General features: G+C 33.1%; 1 protein-coding gene across 4 annotated transcripts in view; it reads left to right on the forward strand.

The window, feature by feature from the left end:
* LOC124362171 (NPC intracellular cholesterol transporter 1) overlaps positions 1-24,704 on the forward strand; it is a 127,124-nt gene that overhangs the window by 45,474 nt on the left and 56,946 nt on the right. For 3 of the 4 annotated variants that reach the window (XM_046816422.1, XM_046816423.1, XM_046816421.1), the window contains exons 7-10: positions 5,484-5,612; positions 17,861-17,998; positions 18,753-18,970; positions 20,994-21,092. In XM_046816422.1, the coding sequence (XP_046672378.1) occupies positions 5,484-5,612; positions 17,861-17,998; positions 18,753-18,970; positions 20,994-21,092 (584 nt within the window). The remainder of the gene's footprint in view (positions 1-5,483; positions 5,613-17,860; positions 17,999-18,752; positions 18,971-20,993; positions 21,093-24,704) is intronic. The other variant, XM_046816424.1, reaches the window with a different exon arrangement.

Raw genomic sequence — 24,704 nt, forward strand, 5'->3', positions numbered from 1 at the left:
CTAACACCACTTCTGCATTTTACTGCCTCATTTACATAATTTTGAAAAAAAGGAATTGTTTGGAATCAAAAGAAGAGCAAGTTAATTGTTGATGAGATACTTAAAAGAGCTGTAAACAACTAGTAGAGTTCAACCAAATGATATCACAAAAGCAGTCAGATCCTAATCTTGTCCAAACAGGTGTGCCACAAGGCTCTTTGTTAGGACTGTGATCTTCATCCTTTTTTTAAACAGTTTTTTTTTTATTGTTTGACTAGCTTTCTAAGCTCCCTCTGTTTAATTCTTGAAATTTTAATTCCTTTTGTTATCCATTTTTTATTTTTGGATCGTTTGGTTTCGTTAGCAGAGAATTTTAATAGAAACGATTCTTCAAATATATTTTGAAAGCAAAATTAGAACAGTTGTCAGCAAAAGTAAAATTATTTTAAATATCCCACTTTTCATCTACTGCTAAATCTATAAAGGCTTCTTTTTACTCTAAGTTTTGTATTGTCATTCTCGGAAATAAGACCTTTAGAGATATCTAAAAAGACTGCCCTGTGATCCGACAAACCCAATTCCAAATTCATTGTCTCAGATTCAAAGGATTATTTAAATTAAAATGTCAAAATATTATCAATGCATGAATTTGTATTAAATGTAACCCTATTTGGTGATGGAAAGTGTGTTTTAAAAGCGTGATTCAATCAGAGAGGGGAATTCCAATTTCTGTTGTGGTTTATTTGTTGTTTCCATTACATCTACATTAAAGTCTGATGCAATATAAACGTTGTTTACATGGTTTTCTTTACCTAAAAGTTTTAACAAAGCCTCAAGCTTATTTAAAAATAGTTTGAAATTTGAATCCTCTGGCATTCTATTAATAGAAATGATAATTATAGGGCCTTTTAATTATTTCTATACGTGAAGCTTTATAAACTGAATTCAAATTATAAAGGCACAAATCTTCTCTGGATTTAAATTCAAAATTATTCTTCAAAAGAATACATGACCCACCATGATCACCTCCATCTCTACAATGAAAATGTGCCAGATATAATTAGAAAAACTATTTTAAATGGTAACACTATCCTTACTCAACCATTGTTCATTTAAACAAATAATTTTAATATTTAAATTTTATAGAATTATTTCTAAATAAATTTTTGTATCAAGTACTCCTTGGATATTTAAATATAATAGCCAATAATATTTCTGTGTCAATTTTGGCTTCCTTACAAATAGGCCAAACATTATTACATTTTGATTTACCTTATTTGTATGATAGCAGTGAAATTTATTACAAACTAAATACAACTTATCTAAATCTAAATGTCCTGTATATTTTTGATTGGAGGTTCGTTTTTTAAGTCTATCGCACAATCCTCTTTCTCATCTACTGGAGTCTGGGTTGAAGTAAGGGGACTGTCCACAGGAATTCATATGTCTTGACACTCTATATCCTGTCCACCAGCAGATGAAAGATTACAGATGCCATCCTCAATCGACTCTTTCAGCTTCAATATAAACTCCTGATGTGAAAGTCCACGCCTTAATTCTTTTTTTGATACCTGGTCACAGCACACAATACTTACTGGAGCACCAGTTTCTTGATGGAATGCCACTATGTTCTTGGCGAATTGTTCAGGTGGAATCATATCTCTCACACAGTCCATTGGGGAGCTGATCAATCTTTTAAGCCCTTTGGTCTTGAAGTCTTGAGTCAGTTGGGCAAAAGCATCATTTTAGTCCTGAATTGTGGGCTTTGAATTATACGTTGCTTTGGTAATTAGTATGTATATCCTCCATGAAAGTATGTATGGAGGATACATACTTTTGAAAGGTAACACCTTTTAAACACCTTTTTAAACACCTTTTAAAAACACCTTTTGAAAGGTAAGTTTTTCTGATTTGAGGTCTGAAAGCTGTGGCCTACTACTTTTTTTTCCTGAATACAACAGCTACACCAGCTGTCATATTTCTATCATGGTCAAGGTCCCCAGATATAGCATGGGCGAAACCCACAGATGAGTCATCCATATAATTATCCATATCCATCCATAATTATCCATATATAAGGCCCATGTCCTGCTCAATGACACGGATTCCTTGCTACTCAATCATAGGAGACAAACCTGAAGTCTGATTGGTAGGCTGTTCACTTTTTTTTAGAGCATTTTCACAATCATCTCCACAATTTTCACTTTTCCTTTCTTATTATAGTGTATGCACCATGATAGTGTATTATTATTATATCATTACCATGAGTTGTGTAGTAATGCCATGGCAAGATATGAAGTGATAGGATTTGAAATTGATCTGTCTTAGCCTCTTTTTCAAGTTTTAAATTTATAACTGAAGTCTTCATACCCAATTTGGGTTTATCATGCCTCATCGGCAATGTTGCAAGTATTAAATTTGTGTGAGAGGAGTCCCGAATCAAGCTATGTACGTCTTCCATCAGTCGATTCACGATTTCTTCGTTAAGTCTGTAGCTAACTCTTGGACCTCCACAATGACTTTGTGCAATCTAACTCCTGCAATCTAAAAGAGGAAAGGAACTGGAGATGGTTTTACATGAATGGTTTCTAGACCGACCAATCTACAGCCGGGAATAGATTCTTCAGGAAACTTTAAATTTCTTATGTTTGATCTCAAAGATTAAAAATAATCTTATTCTTGTTCTTATTGATAACATCGATGATACCATGTTGCCGTCATAGTACAAGGGGTAATCTTAAATTATATCTGTACTTCTTTTGTTTTTAAATTAGTATTTAATAGAATAATAATATTTAGCAAGTATAATACTGTGTGATTTATATTGTTGTTTCATCACCAAGATTAGATCAGTATGAGGCATAGTATCATTATTACAGATAACAGTGGCATCAAAGTACTCTTTATTTAAAAAACTCTTTTTCCAAAAAACCCCATTTTATATATATACAGGGTTGGTGAAAAGTCCCTGCACGGCTTAATATTTTTTTAACCATTACAGATGGAGCTATACAAGTTGGTACATTGTTTTTTGGGCATAAAACAATATTTTACTACAATTTCAATGAGCCGCTACCACTTCAGGGAGACAGCCCACAAGGACTCAGAAGAAAATCTTAAATAGAAGCATAGGTTTATATGCAAATCAAATTAAAGGTCTTTATTAGTAGAATACAATGCCACAAATCCGACTTTAAAAGGACAACTGAGCCCGAAATGGCAGCTATTCAAAGATTGCTTGAATTTGAAATTTTTATAAGCTGAAGTTTTGAATTAGTTTAGTAATTTATTAGCTAGGAGAGTGAATTTTTGCAAATTCAACAGGTTGCTAAAAATTGGTTTTTAAATTTCTGTCCTTTGAGGTTATTCCAAAAATATTCCTACCTAAACATTGGAATGTTTAAAGGAAAGATCTCAGGAGTTGTTTATTTTCCCTTATCAGTTCAACTTTGCCCATTAGTTCAACAATAACAACACATTAGGGTTTTACTCTAATCCCCTAATACATTTTTCGCCAATGTAGTTCCTTTAAGAGGTCTTGATGAGTGTAGTAGTTAACTGTAACATCAACATTTAGCCGAATATTTTTTGTCACTACAATATGTCACTAAGCGAGAGAGAAAGAATCACATTGTTAATGATGCGTGATTATGGTGATCGTACTCGATCTTTAGAAGAAGTGCAAAATTTATTTAATGATACATTTCCAGAAAGGAATACTGTTTCCAAATCTACTGTTGGTAGAACCATAGAGCATTTTGAAGAGACAGGTAGTATTAAGGATCAACCAAAATGTGGACGATCACAGATAGCAACAAATGAGGAAAAGTCTATGTACATCTTACAAACATTTGTTGAAGACCCACATACCTCTATTACGTCAGTCACATCACAACATGAAATTAGCCACTTTTTAGTTAGGAAAGTTTTGGAAAAATACCATTTTAAGGTTATAAAATGCACTTAGTTCAAGAATTAAGTGAAGACGATTTTAATCGTCGATTGGAGTTTTGTGAACTCATGATGAACAGCATCAATAGAGATCCCAATCTTCCAAAAAAAAGTGTATTTACTGATGAAGCAACATTCACGTTACATCGAACTGTCAACAGACACAACTACCAGTATTGGAGTGACACAAACCCTCACTGGATGGCTGAGAAACATACTCAAAACCCTCAGAAATTAAATGTTTGGGCGGGTATTTTTGAAAGCCAGGTGATAGGACCATTTTTTGAAAGGAAATTTTAACTCTGTTAAATATTTTGCTATTCTTCAAAATCAAATAATTCCTGCCTTACAACATATTTCTGGTGATAACTTTGGAACACTCTGGTTTCAATAAGATGGAGCCCCGCCACACTTCAGTTTACCCATAAGACAGCACATTTAAACCATGTTTTCCCAGGCAAATGGATTGGTAGAAGAGGTACGATCTCCTGACTTATCCCCACTTGACTATTATTTCTGGGGTTATCTTAAAGATCAAATTTACCGAACCAAACCGCAAGATTTGGCAGAGTTGAGACTCTGTATTGAAGAAGAAGCTACATGTATTCCAGTAGATGTAATAAACAACGCCTTGTCAGCGTTTTATCATCGGCTGGGTTATTGCCAAGAAACCGAGGGAAAACAATTTGAACATCTCCTATAACATTCAAGGTTGGTTATTTATGTTTACTAATTGTTACAAATTTGAAGGAAAAGTTAAATGTGTTACATTAGATTAAACACAGCGACTTATCAACATTTCAAATTCAAGCCATCTTTGAATAGCTGCCATTTCGGGCTCGGTTGTCCGTTTAAAGTCGGATTGCACCATTGCATTCTACTAATGAAGACGTTTAATTTGATCTGCATATAAACCTATGCTTCTATTTAAGATTTTCTTCTGACTCCTTGTGGGCCGTCCCCCAAAGTGGTAGCGGCTCATTGAAATTGTAGTAAAATATTGTTTTATGCCCAATAACAGTGAACCAACTTGTATAGCTCCATCTGTAACGGTTAAAACATATTAAGCCGTCCCGGGAATTTTCACCAACCCTGTATATATGAAAAAAATTGTAGTGTTAAATGAATACAATCACTTAAATGTTTGGTGCCGAGGGTGTTATACCCCTATCTTAGGCTTGAATGTGTTTATAAAATCTGAATCACAATTGTTTGCTAACCTCCTGATCTTTGATTGATTAGAATCTAAACTTTAGTAATTTTATTGTTTTCTGTCCGTATCGGCAGAAATTACAAAGCTACATAAAAAAGTGTTTATTCACTTTTTATTTTTATAGTGTTTAACTCACTGTTGTGGAGTTTCTCCAGAACTTCTGCTGTACATAACTGATTTTAATATCTGGGGGAGTGATGTTAAAATGATGTTAAAAATGAAAATGCAGAAAGAGAAAAAATGGAGAAATTTTCTCCTGAAAATGCAACTCATGCCTATACAGTGTGTATTACTTGTGTAACGGTAGTGAAGGACTGACTTGTAGTGGTATGTCTTGCAGCGGGCTTGGTGCATCATGTCTCCGGTGACGATGGTAAGATTGTGGTCGGTCGCAGATTGGCTGCCAAGAAACATTCAAGCACTTCTCTAGATGATGACGAAACCAGTCCGTTACAGTCGAAGCGGTCCAGTATGTTGTTTTATATTGCTGTTGCTTGTAGTGTGACGTCGACTTGCTTGATATTGCTCTGGGATCTTGCACTTGTGCGCTTTCTCTGTTGTTCTTAGTGTTTGTTCTTGTTCTTAGAAAATGTGTCTTAGGTATAATTTGTTCTTTCAACATGTTTCATGTGTCTCCTGTGCATTAGCTACAAATCTTTTGCTTTTTTTAAGCTGAAATGAATCGCTTTTTTTGTCTGCTGATGTAATAAAAGAAAGTATTATATTGGTTGGATATTACAGAAGTGAAGCATATATTCAGGATTATCTTCAGGCTTAACTCCAAATTTATTTGCTCCTGTTTCTTGTGTCCCATTAAGAAGCTATCTTATTTTTAAAAAGTTTACTGTTCATTATTGTTTTCGGGATAAGTTTTGTAAGTTTTGAATTAATACAATATTTTATTCTAAATGTACTTAATTTGAACATCTTTACTAAACTATTATATATGTTGGATATTACAGAAATAAAGCATGTATTCAGGAAAAGCTCCAAATTTATTTACTCATGTTTCTTATTAAGAAGCAGTTTTTTTTTAACTGTTACTGTTTATTATTGTAAGTTTTGAAATAGTACAATATTTCCTTCTAAATGTAATTTTATTAATTTCAAACCTGAACTAAAGTAGTATATTGGTTGAATATTATAGAAGTGAAACATATATTGAGGATGAGCTTCAACCTGTGCTCCAAATTTATTTGCTCATGTCTTGTGTCCATGTAAGAAGCAGTCTTATTTTCAACATTTTTACTGTTTATTATTGTTCCTGGAATTAATTTTGAAAGTTTTCGAATAATACAATATTTGATTCTAAATGAAATTTACCTAACTTGCACATTTTAACAATAGGATTGTGCGTAGCAAGTTTTGACATGCTACAACTAAGATACATTGAACAGTGACTTCATAATTAATATTACGCTGTGACATATTCAACATGTTGAATTACTCTTATACATGTATATTGTATTATATTTAACATTTTGGCTCTCAAGCAGCACAGTGTCCAATTTTGAACTGAGCAACATTGTCAGCTTGGGTACGCTCTGGGTGTTGAACAGTGACGCTGTATGTTGTGTATCACGATTAATTGGTTATTAAGTGTTATAATGTTCATCTGTGTATCGTTGCTTAATGTTTTTACCTTCTTTCAATATTTGACTGTAATTCATTCACTATCATATCAGTTAATTGGGTTAATTCAAAGAAATACATTTATTATTAGATAATAACATAAAATAAATGGAAAATAGATATATTGTAAATATAAAAATGAGAATTGAAAACTTTTCATTAAATAAATTCAAATTGTACAGTGGAAAAAATTCAATTTGTAACAGTTGTATTACAGCAAGGTTTTTAAATGAATTTTACGTTTAGATTTTGTGTGAATCATATCACATTCTTGAGTTGTGATCCATTTGATCAGGATTAACATTTATAAAGACTACCAGTAGTTTAATAATGAAAAAATGTTTACCGCAGAGATTGTTCAAAAATGTTTAGGTGAAAATCTTTAAGTTGTATCAAAAGTCCAAAGTTGTTAAAAGATTATTTGGCGTGCGTTAAAAAATTAACTACTTCAAATCTTACACATTACTGTGTTAATAGCTCTGAATATGACTATAAATACAGTCATAAACAAGAATATCTGATTTAGTTTATTTTATGTAATGTTCAACTGTTTTTATTCATAATTTCATTTTGTAAATTATACCTCATCATTATTAAAATTAACCTTTATTTTAGGTCTCATTAAAAATCTATTTATTTTAACCCAGGCCATATTTACTTTTCACAGTTTTATCAATACAGAAATCAAATGTATAAGTTTTCAGTACAGAAATCAATGGTATAAGCTTCTGTAATATTGTTTTTTATCTTTATAAAGCAAAATAAATAATATCAATAGAGCATATAATCCTTATGTAATATTTTATTATATGTAATTGGTAAAAAGATAAAAGTAAAATATTACAATAAAACAAATGTTATTTCACATTCATAAGTAATAAACCAAAGTTGCATAGGTATAGGTAAAAAGGTAGTAGGATACCATCAGGCGATACATGTTTTGACTCACTTGATATGTTATCTGAAGTTTGTTTTTTTAGTTTGTTTACCTTGATCTGTGTCTAGGTCTACTTTGGGTAACATGTGTGGCTCTTCCTCCTAGCGTACTAAACACCTTTTTGTATTCCTACCAGATTCCCCACAAAGTGTTGAATTTCTTCTTCATTACTATCTTTCTAAAAAAAATCACTTAATTTTTTTAAATTTGTTACTGCTATTTACCATTACGTTTTAAGAAGTAATCTCTCTTTGAATCGATTCAACTTCATTATCCCGGTATTCCTTAATAATTTGTGGTTCGTTTTGAATAGTAATATCACTGAATACACTATCAGAATGATTTAATAATTTTCCATAATGAGTAAAACTACGACTAAGACAGGCCATGTGTATCTGTGAGTATAAACATCAGATTAGTTGTGTGCTATTTTTAAATTCCAATGCCTCTTTTATCATGAGTAAAAATCAGATTAATATTCCTTTAACAGAGGAAGTCCAAAGTATCGAATAATTCAAGTACCTAACAGCAATAGTTCTGAAAAAGTCAAAATAACAGTGATAATATCCATTGGTGGACAAGAGAGGGTTCCGCTGAAATACCACAGTCCACCTACAGTTGACAGCTCAAGGGGTTAATATTTTATGTTGTAGAACACACTTTTGACATTCTCGTTTTTGTAACAGAAAGGTGAATTAAGAATGTATAAATTATGTGTCACTACGCTTCAGGTTGTGGACTTTGTGTTTGCATATTAGCATGTTTGATTATTAATAACATGTCACTTGAGCTTGCAAGGTGCATCAGGTAGAACCAGTTTTAACTAAAATGATTGTAACTGAAATATTTCATTGTAATGTTGCAAGAAATTCTATATGTCCTCTCTTGTTTGTTACATCATAGTAGTGTCAAATGGTAGTAACAGTTTTTTTAGTATTGCTAAATCATGTTTTAAGAAAATTGATATCGAAGAATTGCTGGTATAATATTAGTATATTATCGGATCAGCAATTATACTGTTATAAACTCCTATTGGTTCATAATATTTAATTTTGAGTTGCTATTTTACAGATAAATCTATCTGTTTTGGTCTCAAAATACAGTAGATTAGTCTTGATAATAAACAGGACATTTCTCAATTTATGAACTAGCCTATTTTCCTTATTCTCTTTATAGCTTTCACTGTTCAGGAAAGTAATCAAAATTAAGATCTTGGCTCAACTCTTAACACATTCACTGCGGATGACAAAAATTACTGGTGGCAGAAAATGCGGGATTTTTTTTTTTTTTTTTTTACTTACCCAAAATGGAGTCAGGATAGCCGAAAGGGTTGTCCAAGGTATCCCGGAAGCTTCGTTGGCCGGAACGGTTGACGTCATGTCCGTGCCGAGTTTGCTCGTCATCCGCACCGGGTGCCGGTCACCGTGTTGTATGTGCTCGCTTGCGCACTAGGTTTTCGGCCACAAACACTCGCGAAATTACACGTATATAGTACATGAATGACACGTAGATAGTAACATCAATTTACACGTATATATTACATACTAGTTTGAAAAATATACAACATCAAAAACAGTTAACACTCCCCCCCTCTCAGAGTAAAAAATTAGAAAAAAACTATATACATCCCCACCCACCGCCAAAGTCTAAAAACTACTTATTTGCCCTCGTGATACTTATCAAAGCAACCGAGTTCACACAGAGCTGGTTCGTCAGGGCACACTGCACAATAGTATACTGTTTCCTTACGCTTGCCTTCTGGTAGCAAACGCGGCGGCACCTCCGGGTAACTGACTTGCCGTTTCCTTTGCGCTTCATTGATTTGGAGAGACGATGCATGCTGTTGCGAGTCGGTGTGATGAGCAGTGGGGCTTCCTTTGGAGGGAGCAGGTCTTCAAGTACACGAACTCGGAAGTCATACAGGGACAGCCTATCTGAGTTGTACATGTTGTACAGATAAAAAGAATTTACAACAACAACCTGGAGAGAAAGTGCACAAAAATTTTCTTGTGCCATCGCAGGGTCTTGCGCTCACAGGGGTAATAACGATACCATTTGGTCCAAGCGGGTCAGTCCCCTTCATGTAAGAGTTGTAGTACATGATTGGTTTTGGCAGCGTTCGTTTTTGGTTTCTTCTCCGGTTGGTGGTTTGGACCATCTCGTTGTCATATTGTGTGGAGATGTAGGTCACCGTCCGCTTATCCCTCCATTTTCCAATCATGACACTTTGGGCATAGTTTGCTATCGTTTCACCTTTGCCCAATGCCTTTGCCTTCACCGCTGGAGGTGTATGGAGTCTGTCGATGCGTAGGGTGCCGGTAGTGTAGGTTGAATGACGTAAAAGTTTGGATGATAAGACAAAACTATTATAAAAATTATCCATGAACAGGGAATGGCCTTTCCCAGGAAGTCCCTCATCAGCTTCATGACGACTTTGACGGTATGACCTTTGCCACTACAAGAGTCATGACTCCCCGTGTAAACATGGAAGCGCAGCATGAGTCCCTCGGGTTCATTCAGGGAATAAATTTTGATCCCATATTTGTGGCGCTTGCCCTTTACGTACTGGCGGAAGACCAGTCTGCCAACGCCACCAGTACCATCTCTTTCGTCGATTGTCAGTTCAACACGGTCGGGATAATAGATCTGTCGCATCTTATTGTTTGAAATATTCAACAATATTTTTGAATTTTAAAAGACCGGTTGTTAGCAGGTTCAGGGTGATCAGGGGTATCAACTCTTGAATAATGCAGACATCTCAAAATGCCAAGAAATCGATCTCGAGACATGTACTCCTTGAACATAGGAAAGTTCAACAACCGAATGAGTTTTCCAATAAATCGTTCAATCGATTTCAATCTGACGTTGCCAGTCAACAGTAGAAGGCCTAAGAATGTTCTTAGTTCGGCCAACACTAAGTCCTTCCATTTGGTTATGCGAGACGCGGGAGTAGTGGTGGGGCCATAAAATAGTTCCAGGGCATACAAGTTGGTTTGTCTAATAATATTCTCTAAAAACACGGTGTCAAGAAGGAGATTGAACCAGTCAATTGGGTTTATTGTCACCTGGAATGGGAACGAGCAAGCCAGGTTGACCAGTAAACGGCAGGTCACGTAAACCAGCCATGTCGCTGGCCGTGTCAGTCCCACTGGGGGTGGGGGATGCCGCCTTCACCGTCGCTAGAACTGTTCGAACTCGACTCATTGTCTTCATCAGATGAAAAAATTATCGTCAATAACATTATCGTCTTCCTCCATTATGAGTAACATACACTTACACAGTCAACAGACACTATAATCCACTCACACAATATCGCAAAGCATACACAACAAACGGAAAATGGCGAACCGGGGACGAATCACACCAACTGACTCACCGAAACTGGCACACCTCGCTATGAGTGTTACAGCCTTCCCAGGCAACTGCTCAGCTCACACTGGGGCAATATGAAAGCAGCTGCTGTATGACGAGCTCGCTCGTCCACCGCCAGGCGCGCCAGGTTCGCATGACGAGCATGCTCGTCACCCGCAGTGAATGTGTTAAAGAACGTGGTTATAGTTAATTTACATTTAGAAAAAAAAACAGATCTATTTTCATTGGTCTTGATTTTTATTGTTGTAAATTTTGTTTTGAGACTCATGTTTTAAGAGGAGGCTTTAGGTTTTGAGAGAAAACTGTTACAAAGAATGGGTTCTTTGGCCGTTACTGATAATATTGTCTCTGCTAAGTCAAAGCTGTTTTATACAAAAAAATTCTACCTCTGTGGTATACACTTTTGCTCCAGCCAGGAAGATAGGTTCAAGATCACTTGAATCGTGATTATATTCCATACAAGCAGGTGTTTAACAATCTAGTATTACCATATTCTTCCCTTGTATCCTTTGCACCTTTCAAGCGAGATAGTTAATTCTATATTATACTTAAAGTACTGTATTAGAGAGCTTCAGGAATCTGTAATTCAGTCTGCAGAGGTTCGTAAACGTGAGCATAGGTTTATACAACAATCAAAAATCAGAAACAAACAGAAAGGATATGGAAACAAGAAATATTTGATGGGAAGTCTTCTATATTTGCAATACTAAATTTACCAACACTACCTTTATCCACCTGCAATACTACATTACCAACACCACCTTTTTTCCCCCTGCAATACTACACTTACCATCACTCCCTTTTGTACTAAATTTACCAAAATCCTACAGCAATGGTCACCAATTACTTTCATTAGGGGTACTTATTTTTAAATAACATGACTGTCACGGTCTGGAAGGAATTTTCCTTCCAAGTACCATGAGCTTTTTACAATTTTAATGAGAAAAATTACATATTTTGCCTTGACCTATCCTTCCCAAAGTTGTGCTGAAGTTTGTGCAGACTATTGTCATTAAATCTTAGAGATCTTCGTCGGTAAGTCTACTTGGGATTTTATTTTCAATGAAGTTCATCTTAGAAAATGCTGCTTCACAAACACATGTTGACCTAAACAAAGTGAGAAGTTTCAAGTCTATTTAAAAAAAAAATCTGGATGTTTATTGGCACAAACAAATTTTATCCAAAACTCTTGACAACAAACTTCCTCCTTTTGGTTTTTTAAAACCGTATTTTCTTGGGAATCAATCAATTCTATCTGGAGAGCATTAGTCCTGAAACTATTTGCAGCCTCATTGCTTCGTTCATCAGCAGAATCCAGAGAGTAAATGGTACTGAGGATGTCGACAACATTATCAATTTTCTCAAAATCTGTAAATCTGTTTTCATATTCTAATTAAAGATCCTTAATGAACATTTTGTATTGGCGACGTCAAGCTCGTTATCACTGTTGATTGTTTAGCATTGTCATTGGGCACTCAAAACGCTTTAAGAAAGCCTGGTGTGTACCCAATTGGGAACACAATGGCAGTTGTGAAAGATCTCACGTACCCGATGGGTTACTTGTCATTGTGAACATGTTTAAGTGTAAACGTAGAATGGGCTTAGCTTTGGCAATTGTTACATTATATAATAAAGATGCAAACACAAATAGTTTTGATTATAAAATATGATTCCTACAAAAAAGAGTATGCTATATAACACATTTCTATAGGATAAATAAAAAAGAGGAGTTTTTCTGTATTTTTATGGAAATTACTCAGAGCTATATTTTTATCTTACAAATCCGGTAATCTCCAACAAAATCTGGTGATATGGTGTTCCTATCTAGGTCCTCTTTATTGATTCTTTTCGCGTAAACAATGATTCTTTTTAAAAGGTTTTCTTGTAGTGGTTCAACACCAGATAGATAAATTGTGTTAATTGATAAATTGTATTTTCTAATTTTTTGTCAGGTCTGGATATTATTATTGTGCATTTAGAATAATTTTTAAAATTTTCATTGATTCAAAATTCAGTTAATTTTATTTTTCTTGGAACATGAAATAATAAACAAACAAAAAAACGTTTTTTTAAGTTCAGCTATGATTGAGGGTTGCCAGCTAACAGAGAACACATACAAAGAGATAACAATGATTTATTGTCAGTGCGATACACATTCCATTTTGCTTCCTGATGGTCGGTCATAAATTAATATCCTTATGCATTCCTGTACATTCTCATTACATTTATGGATTGTAATGTACACAATAACTAAAATAATAAAATACGTGTGTTATATACAGTGCTTTAATGGTTAAATTAAATGGATCTGATGGTGTATATTAAAGTATAAATTTAAAATATTTTCAAAAATATTTTATATTTATACCTAATAATCTTTTAGAGGTTGAATACTGTTCAGTTTTCTATTAGTTTTCAGACATACTAAATAACATATTATGAATGGATGATTAAAAAAATTCATATTGGTAAGAATGCACTGAAGCTGATGTGGTTGGTAGTGGAGTAAAGTGGCATGACTTTAGCCCTTTGGGTATTAGACAAAAATGTTTCTGTGTGTCTTATAAATTGAATGTAAAAAGAAATTATAAAATTGTACTTATAAAAAATTACAATTTTATGACATTTTGAAACAATTGTGAATGTTTGATCTTTCATACATTTTTAAAGTTGATATTTTCAGTTTATTTACAATAAAAATTATTATTTAAACCCCATATTTCAAATATATAGTGTAAGTAAGACGAAGAAAATGTTAAAAGTTATGATTATTTAATAGTAAATACAATTTATTGAAAAGTTAAAAGAACAAAAATAAAATTTGCAACATCCTGATATCCAGATGTTAGTATTTTTCAAACATTACAGGCATGTCCTTGTAACAGGACATTAGTATTTCTCTGAATTTCTGCACAGATCTGAATGTCCGAACATTGGTACCCAGAGGGTTAATTCAAAGGGGTGCACTGTAAAATGTGCTTTGGACTTTGGAGGCCACTATAGACATTTCAATTTAGTGTGTCTGTGCTTTATCTTCAAGCAGATCTTCATAATTTTTTTTATTTAAACAATGAATATTATTTAAACCAGTTTAGTTTTGAAACTTAAGCTTTATTGCTTCAATTGTAATATTATAAGTCACTCAGCTGGAAGAGACTTAGAATACCCTAATTTATTTAAGAGATTTGAAGGGATAATAATGTGTATAATTATTTATGTTACATCTATGAACTATAAAACTTAGTAATTGCTGATCTCTTATCACCATTATTGATGAATTATGTATGAAAACCAATACTTTTTTTAGTGTTTGATACAGTTATTGCTTTTCCAAACAGATAAAAATAAAACTGGCTGTTCTTTATACGTATTGTGACAGAACTATTGTTACGAGCTCTATGATTTGGATATTTACACTTTTAAGAGATTTTTTAAACTTATTAAAGTTTACTAACATATTTTTATTACAAATCTTTTTTAGTTCCTAACTTGTCATGTTTTTATAGACCTCCTTGTTATAAGGAGCCTGATTTTATTAGCATACGAGGGGGTACCCAAAAAAAAAAACCGGAATTGTATTGCTGGCAGCCGGCAGCGTGTAGTACACATTCCTGCCGCTAGGCGTGTGTCGCGCAACCCATTGCGAGCTCAGTGACCCCAGTTCCGTTGTCCTAGTGCATTCTGTTCGTTCGTAGTGACTGTTTTCGCTAACCCTGTTTTGTTCTTGTTTCGTTTTTTGTCATGGCAAGTTTAAGTGAACAACGTGCAGCTGTGAAATTTTGTTTTTTACTTGGTAAAAATGCTGCAGAAACTATTTTAATGTTGAATACAGCTTACAAAGATGATGCTATGGGGAAAACTCAGGTCTACGAGTGATTCGCTCGATTTAAAAATGGCGACATGTCGATTGAAGACAAACCTCGTTTTGGACGTCCATCAACCTCTCGAACGGACGAAAATGTTGAGAAAATTCGTGAACTTGTGCTCACCGACCGTCGACAGACAATTGAGGAACTATCAGAGAGTAGTGGGTTAACTTGGAGCTCGGTTCAGCGAAAAGTTCGCCAGAAAAGACCCGATTTGTGGCAGACTGGAGACTGGTTCTTCCACCACGACAACGCACCAGCACACACAGCCATCTCAGTTAGGCAGTTTTTAGCCAAAAACAGCATGGTTCCGCTGCCCCACGCACCTTACTCGCCTGACCTCGCTCCATGCGACTTTTTTTTATTTCCACACATGAAAAGAGGCTTGAAAGGTCAACGATTTGACAGGGTTGAAGAGGTTAAGAAAAAAACGAAGCTCGAGCTTGCAGCCATTTCTAAAGATGACTACAAAAAATGTTTTGATCAATGGAAATACCGTTGGGACAAGTGTATTAGTTGTAATGGAGATTATTTTGAAGGAGATAAGGTCGTATTGTAAAAAATTTGATAATATATAATTTTTATAAAATAATTCCGGTTTTTTTTTGGGTACCCCCTCGTACATGTTGGTTGACAATTTTGTACTGGTAACTTGCTGTTTAACTCTTGTTTTTCCTTTTTTTTTTAATTTTCGAATTAGGTAAGAATACAATATACGTAATTTTTGTTTGTTTATATATCACTAATGTACAATTACAATTTGAACTCTCTTGATTCATTTAGTTGGTTGGTCTCTGTCAACTTATAATTGTGTCTGAGCAATAGGAGTTGTTTAGGTTTTATTTTTACTATACAACAATTATAAAGGCAATGGTGGTTTTTAATTATTGTACTTATCTGTAATAGTTTCTATCTTGTGGTGTGCACTCTTGTGTACTATCCTAAGGAAATGCATGAAAAGTGCCTGAATGGCTGAGACCTTGTTTTTATGGCTTCTGAGATGATTGATGCTTTCACTGTGAGGTTTGCATCTTCATTTCTGGATACCTTCTGTAGCTCATAAATTGATCAGTAGCAATCATTATGTTGGAGAAGTTAAATTTGCTTTCAACCATCTGCTTTCCAAGAATATTTATTTTGACAGTAATCCATAGTTAAAATGTAATTAATGATCAATTATTCACTCCTCTTGATTTCAAATGTTCACTCCGTATCATAAAAATCCTTCTAAATATGGTAACGATCCTTCTAAATCGGTGTTAGCACCTGGAATCTGAAGTTTCGACTTTTGAGGACCTACGTCACCAGCCTTATTGTTACCAGATGTGCAGCCCTTTTTTAGATGGTTTCACCACTCCTTTATCTGAAAATGTTCATCATGTCGTACTCAAAAACCTGAAAAACATTAGCATCATTTCCACTTTATGACCTCAAGACATATTTTCTAAATTTAAAGCTATATTGCTGCTGAGCTGTCCATTCAATTTGCAACATTTTTATAGCAGTCGACAATGCTCTATGTGTATTTGTTTACACTCTAGCTGTCTGTGACTGATGCTTTCTCTAGGAAAGAAATAATGCCATTGTGACCAACTGAAAAGTGCGTCATCCATTGAATAATTTCTCCACATTTTGTTTTTTTGTAGAAAAAGAAACAAAGATAAGTTTGATACTTATCAATAATGCTAAGTTTCATGAAAGGCTTTCAGACCAAGTTGATATGAGCATTTAAACTAAACTATACAGTTTTAATATGTTTAAATATTAACTTCGTGATATTGATAATAAACTTTGAGTAACATATATTAGACATCTTGAAGTTTTTTTTTTAATGAAAATTATCATAGAATGAATGGAAAAGTTTACTTATAATATACAGTAGTGGTAAAACATTTTATAAAATTATTCGATTAGACCACTACTTGCCTATCAAAGCAGTCTTTTATCGAAGTTTATATCCTCTAAGCCTATATTAAATAGAGATATGAGTTAATAAATTAATTATTATTGTATTATTAATTTGTTCATTTCTGTATACCCCATACTGTTTGTAAAACATTATTACATTCATTACAAAGTTTTGTCTGTCATCGTATTTATACTCAACCATAACTTCTTTTTTTAGATCCCACTTTTTCTTGCCAGATTTGGCTCCCTGTGACTTGTTCATTACCTTGGTTGATAAAGATATATACCCTAAAATTTATAGCTCGGGAAGATACAGAATTTGTCATTTAAGTAATAAAAGCAACCAAAAAATATCAGCATCCTCATTTAAAATTACTTTCAGCACTGCGTTTTATAATAACGTATTGGGAAAGGTTACATAAGGATCAAGGAGGAAACATTTTTGTACCTTGATCATTGAAGTTATTTTGTACTATTAAAGGGAATAGTGTGAAAATTGTACCCAATAATGAGTAGAATTTATTTTTTCTCAGTCAAATTTTTTCAAAAATACTTGTTAAAAGATTTACAATTTTTAATTTAAATAGACAGTTTGGTAACTCATTTTTTACTACTGAAAATTTAACTAACAGAAATTTGTTTTTATGTAAATGGGACATAATGGTTGTGTTGTGAGTTTTATTCCACCCACCCTTCCCCTCCAGGGTCAGCCTATACAAAGAGTTTGAGTCCCATCATAAGGTGATCAATACCGGTAACGTTGCTCTTAGAAATTGATCTAGGCCCAATGTATGAACTGAACATATAATAACAAAGCTCCAGGTTATACTCAAGTCAGGAAATCTCCTGTAAAATCTTAATTTAGTTACGTCCTTGTACACACATTGAGTCATTGCCATTACACCAGTAGTAATTATTTTCTTTGTAGATTTGAATGCACTAAATAATTCCAGTATAGACTTCACAGTGGTTGTAATTAATTTAATGTAGACCATTTTTTAGGTCTCGCGAGCAATGTGGAGGAAGTAGATGGTTCCGAGGTTCCAACAACAAATACCTCCCAACCGGCGTCATACTGCGAGAAACTCGGTGCTGAGTTAGATAAGCTGCTTCAAGAGTCTTTTGAACGTTTGGGTTGTGGTAAGTCCTTAATTACTGTACTATACATCTATTTAAATGTAGATAAATAAATTGTCAGTTAAGACAAATTAGCGAAGGAGTTATGGTTTCCATTATTAACTTGCCTTTATTGCACTTTTATTTTATACAAAGTCTCTTCTCTTAGAAATGCCTTTGTTACAAAACAATTTTTACGTTTTACAAAATTTGTGCCCAAAACTTCTGTGATGGTATCATCGTAAAAGTATCTGGAACCACTCACTTTTCAGCCAAGGAGAGGACATGAAATACTTACACTCCAGGAGCCGGGAGTCAATTTGCTGTGTATAAGCACATAACTTGGTTTTTTTCTAAGAAAGAAATCTATGGTCAGTCACGCCAATTTTGATGGAGGTTGAAATTAGAGGACATTGAAGAAGTTAAAAATATAAAACAGTTTTTTTTTTCTCAGATTATATTTTTCACCTGTGTAACAAAAAATTAGTAACACTTGTGATTTTTTGTTTCACTGAATGATGCCAAATGTCCGGAAAAATCCTGTTTCCTTCACAATACTTCCATCGTCAAAAATAACCTTCAAACAAAGAATGTATGGTATATATAACATACTAAAATAGTGTGAGAGAATGTCACTCTACTCTATAATTCCTCAATGTAATTAATATATATTATTTATCCCTTTCAAAACTTTTCCAATTCTGTTTCTATCTGACATTTTTACACTGTTCTGAATGTATGTTACTGCTCATTATACCTTTATTATGAAATGTAACAGCTTGCGCCCTGCACCCCTGGCGTACACTGCTGATCGGCTTGTGTGTGGTGGTGGTGCTGGGAAACGGTATCCTCTACGTGCATCTGACCACTGACCCTGTGGAGCTCTGGGCCTCCCCTACATCTCGTTCTCGTCAGGAGAAAACGTATTTTGACTCACACTTTGAACCCTTCTACCGTACTGAGCAAGTCATAATTCATGCTTCAGGTCTGAAAAATGTAAGAGTTTGTATAAAAATCACTACTTTAAGTACAAACAATTTTCTTTAAACGATTATACATGTGTAAAAGTGAACTTTCAGAACAAATCCTGTTTATTTTATATAAATAATTAAAGCAAGCAGATTGTCGAGCCTATGATCCATTTTAAACGTAAACTGGGGTTGTAGTTGCTAGTACCTTACTTTTAATTAAAGGAGAGCCAGAAAATATTAGAAAAATTAAAAATATTAGGCCATATATTTTATAAATTGTAGCAACTCCTCCAGACCAGAAACATTTTTAGGCCTCTTATGCTGATTGGATATAAGAAGTCTAACGAAAGCAATAAACTGTACTTAGAAGTGTCTAACTGTAGTTCAAAAATTATTGAAGACTATAATGTGTTGAAGCTTATTTAAAACTCGTTCAGTGCTAATTTTTAAAGAGACAAGGAGTGTTATGTACATTTACCATTGTAAATGGGTACAAAAGCTAAAACATGAAATTTTCAAGAAGTGGTATCTGGTTTCTTTGTCAATTATTCAACTCTAACTGAGTCCTTTAGTTAGATTCAATCCTGTTATTATTTTATATATCATCCATTATAATTTTATACATTTTCACAGTTGTTTTGTTATGTTTTTAAGTACACACCTTTAATAAATAGTAAATAAACAGGACTTGTAGTTATTTTGGAAAGCTTTTATTCTACATAATTTTACATTCCTTGTATACCCTCATAATTTAAAGTGTGAAAATATTTTTGTTGACCCATTTATTATGTAAAAGAATTGCATAGGATTTACCAATATAAATTATAGACACTTAACTTCATTGTAAAACTAGTTGCTCCCAGTTTAGTTTTAAAAGAATATGTAAGATTTAAAATAATCAATGATTTAAAAAAAATCATAAATATAGTATACAGCCAGATTTGTTAGGTATGATTTCAGTTAGTGTTTGTAATTATTTTGATTTTTTACTGTTACTAGTTCTTTTTAGTTACCGGCTTAGTTGAAAGAGATTTTGATTTGCCTTCTCTTTGTTTATTAAATTATGTAAATTACTCCCAGTTAGGTTTGTAGTTGGACAGCTAATGGCTGTATTTGTCATATTTGTAAATATATGTTGGTTTATTAAATTGGTATATCATAAATAACGTAGTTGTAGTTAATCTCTCAACAGAATGATGTATAAATTGCTATAGGCTTGCTTGCAGGTATTTCTATTTTTTCATTATGTGTTTCCTAGAAAAGAAAAAAATAAATGTGCATATGCATAAATTTACATAAACTTGTAGATTTTCAGAATAAAGTGATACAAACCATATATTATATTTCTAAAATTGGGTTGTATTTTTTTCAGATTAAATTTAGAGATAAACACATTTTATTTAGGTATTTACAAGTTTTTTTTTGGAAAATAATCAATTTGTATTTACGTGAAATAAAAATGTTATGTTCTTAGTCTTTTCAATCATTTATTCTGGAAAAATGGTGTACAATATTTTATCTTAAGAGCACCGGTTAGAGTTAAAAATCAAAAAGATACTGCCAGTATGCTTGACATTTTGCTTGGTTTATATCTTTGGTATTGTGTCAAGAGCACATGTTTACACCAAAATATTAGTTCATGTCTAACTGCAATTTATTAGTGCCGTGTGTTTTGTTGTGTGGTTTGTTTATTTTAAGTGTGAGGTAATTATGGCTGGTAGTCGCAATAAGACAATGTCTTGAAGAACCCAGTTCACATGTAATAAAATGAAAACACCTGGTTGTCAGAAGATGAGGGATGTTACAACAGTATGATATAAGGAATTAATTTTAAATTGAAATTTAGGTAAAGAAACCGTTATATATTCAAAGTATAAGCAGTTGTATAACAGCATACCGAGATCCAAAATCTAACATTGAACTTGGGTTGTTGACTCAGCTCTGTTAAAATGTATATACCTGTCTAAGGGTTAATAGCAAGATTATATATTTAATAAGTGATTAATAAGTGTTTGTAGCAGTAAAAATACATTAATTTGTGGTTTTAGGTAATACACAACACCTCAAATGGTCTCATTGAATTTGGTCCAGTATTCAACAAGGAATTCCTTTTAGAAGTCTTGAAACTTCAAGAAAAAATTGAAACGGTGAGTTAATTTTTCTGTTATACATTTATTTAAAAAATTGAGATTTTCCTCTGTCCCTAAACTTATAATTAAGATATATTATATATACACACACACACACACACACACAAGTTTAATATAGTTCGAATTTTCTTATCCATAAAAATTTATCTACTGTTACCTATTATAATCAGTTTTGATGATATCAAATAATTTCAAACATAATAATATAAATTTAATAAAATAAATACACTATCAATTAGTTTCTACAGTTATAATTTTTTTTATTAATGCATCATAATTCTATTACATAATATTTTAAAACTCTTTAATTATTTTCTATTATTTTACAAAAGAAAACTCACAATTCTCCAATAATTTGGAGAATTGTGAGTTTTCTTTTGTAAAATAATAGAAAATTGATAATCCAATAAGAAGAGCTCCTCCTCCTTCATTCTTTAATTATTGTTTAAGACTCCTATTTGTAATATTTTGAAACCCCACACTGCAACCTCTCAATAGTTTATAAAAATTAAACTGGTGGTCTGTAGCCTAATTTATTTATTGACATTAGAAGTTATTGCTACCAAAATGTAAATTAAGTATTCATTGACTTTATCTCATCATATTAATAGTCTGACAATTTTACTTGAAAGGGTCTGACAAAAATAACTGACACATTTAAAAGCTAAATAAAACCCAAACCAAGTGTAGGAAATGTGTTTCTAATTTTCATCTCAAATTGTAATGCCATTTTATATACAATATACTGTTGAGATAAATGATGTTACTTAGATGTTTGCTGTTACGTACACATTTTTCTAGATGTTGAGAAAAGTTGTCCATCATTCAGCAAGTATTCCCTTTGGAATGGCCATTTCCTGTTTAATTGCTCGTTAAGTTTGAAATAGTAAGTGGCTGAAAAATAATATACCTTTGATACGAGGTGCACCCAAAGGAAAAAATTACATAGACTCAAGTATATCAAGTACGATGTTGCCTTGCAACAAAATCAAATGAACTGAGAAATCTTCCTCAAAATCCTGATTGTAAAGGGACCAGTTATCAGTTATTACCAGTCCTGCTGTTTGTACTACAGACTTTATCCCGTCCAGCCTTAACCCTTTGACAAGATAGCACAGATGTGTGCGCGTACAACATGTTTGGTCCTGTACGAAGGAGCACAATGATTTTGTAGGTTAGTACCAAGAACCAAGGTTTTTGCTGATGTATTATGATATTTATCAGGAGATTTTTGTAACTTGTTCAATTACATTGATAGTGACACAGTGCAAATCCTAGTTCGGTACAGTGGTGGTATCTAGTGTAAAGATTAGTAGCGTGTCATATATTACCAGTTTGGTGCACTTCTACTCCTTAGTGGTATGTTACTGGCCAAATACGCATTTGGTTGTGACATAATACATACCATACATACATATATATGTGTACCCACATAAACATCATGTCATCAAGCATAAAATACACAACTTAATAAACTACTTAACCCTTTTAGGAAGACAAATTTTTTTCTAGTACATAATTGCTAATGTCTTAGAAATATATTTCAAGTATATTATTGTAAAAGATGTCCATATACAATTTTTATACTCTTATTCACAATAAATTTTCTAAATTATAACATTGTTTTTATAATAACTAGATTGAGTATGAAATGTTTTAAAATTTACATTTCTTTTTGTTTACTGTTAGTTTACTATACAAAAATTGTACTATTGGAGACAAACTTTTTCAGTTTTTTCCTTCATTTTCAATAGGAGTAAAAAATTCTATATTGATTGGTTTATAAAGTGAGGATAAACACACAATTACACAAAAATAGAAAACACAAGCCTGTATAACGATACAGCTGGAGTGATGTGGTGCCACAGCTGTTACACAATGTTGGAAAGATGTAGATGACGTATTACAATGTAACTTCATAAATATTTGTAAAAATGTCATAGGATATACATTAGTTTGGAAAAATATAATTTTACATATTTTCTTGATTTGTAAACATTAAAACAAAAAGCAGGCTAAGTATAGCCTGTATCGTCTTCTTGGACAACCAACTTTGTGGGTTATAAATACCCCCATTGTCCTGAAAGAGTTAAATAGCAGTTACGGAATTCATCATTTTTAAGAAATGTTTCAACAATCCTCATTATTCCAGTCCAGAATGGAAAGTGAAAATAGCGTGTTATTCCCCCTCCAAAATGATGCTCTTCACTACCTTACATCTATTCACTGTTTATCGCTGTTCAAAAATATGTCAGTTACTTTTGCTCACCCTGTACACCAGAACAACTGCCTAAACGTATTTTTATTCAATTAAATATAAAACTAATATTAATCCTAGTATACTTTTAGTGTGTAATTGTTAAACTATAAAATGTGACTTTATTCAATTAACAGCTCATCAACATCATCTGCTGGGTAAATTTATTTAAATTATGTTGCATACATCAGACGTAATTTACTGAAAATTATCTACTTGTATTTTGTTAAGGTTACTTCTACTGTTGTCTTTACGATTGTTATCAGGAATTAAAGTGGACTCTTAGTTCATTAAAGTTTGCTATCTGAACCGTCTGCGTCATTCCGCCTCAGTGTAAGCAGCAGGTCTGTTGAGGAGTGTCAATGTTATGTGTGGTTGGTATATTGGCCTGCTTTGTGAGTTTATGTGTGGTTTTCAACAATGTGTTTGGTTTTAGTGGAGGCGTTATAAAAACGTGTTTGTGTGCATCTTTATTTGCAAGTTAGATTTAAAAACCATTTTCACATATGTTTACAGAAATGTTTTGTTTGGGGTGTTTAACCCATAATTGATCAGAGGACTTAGCCATTATAATTAGTAACAGCGTGACTATTTATTTGGAAACATTTTCATGTTTATCAGGTTGCTCCTGATGGGCGTTACCAACTTAGAGAAGTGTAAACTTAGCAACAATCTTATTTATTGTAATTTCTAAAGTATTGAATGAAACCTGCCAACATTTGTGTGGGATTATTGATTCCTGAAGGTGTTGAGAGGAGATAGGTATAGTGTTGCCAGTGGCATAACTAGGACTTGGCTCTTTTGGGGGGGGGGGGGGTGAATCTGATTGAAGGAGACACCACATTGTTGGATATGGAATAAATCTAATATTAAAGCTTATTTCAAATTTAAAAATTAACTACTACTGTATCTGAAAAAAATTGGTTGGCTGATGTATGAATTTTTATTTTTAGTGGTTTAAGAGGAAGGTTTCTATCCCCTCTCCCCTCTTTAGTTACGCCACTGCACTAGAATATTTATCTTCACGCCATGTGTTACCAGTAATTGCGTAACAGATTTTTGTCTAGTATAAAATAATTAAAGCATCAACAAAATTCTTTTTGTACTGGAGTAGCAGAGTTGTGGAAAAAGTTCTCACCATTCAAAACTTTTCATTTTTTTGGAATATTTTTTATATTATTGCCAAAATTTTGCTATGTAATTACTGTAGGCAGTTATGTCATTTCCAGCTTGGAAAGATCATTCATACAATTTTATTGACCCATTCAATTTATCCCAAAATGAAACTCTATTGTTCAATGTACTTACAGAGAAACATTTATAATTGTGAATCTTTTTATGTCAACTGTCAC

This window comes from Homalodisca vitripennis, chromosome 5 (assembly GCF_021130785.1).
Source record: "Homalodisca vitripennis isolate AUS2020 chromosome 5, UT_GWSS_2.1, whole genome shotgun sequence".
In the NCBI taxonomy this organism is placed as follows: domain Eukaryota; kingdom Metazoa; phylum Arthropoda; class Insecta; order Hemiptera; family Cicadellidae; genus Homalodisca; species Homalodisca vitripennis.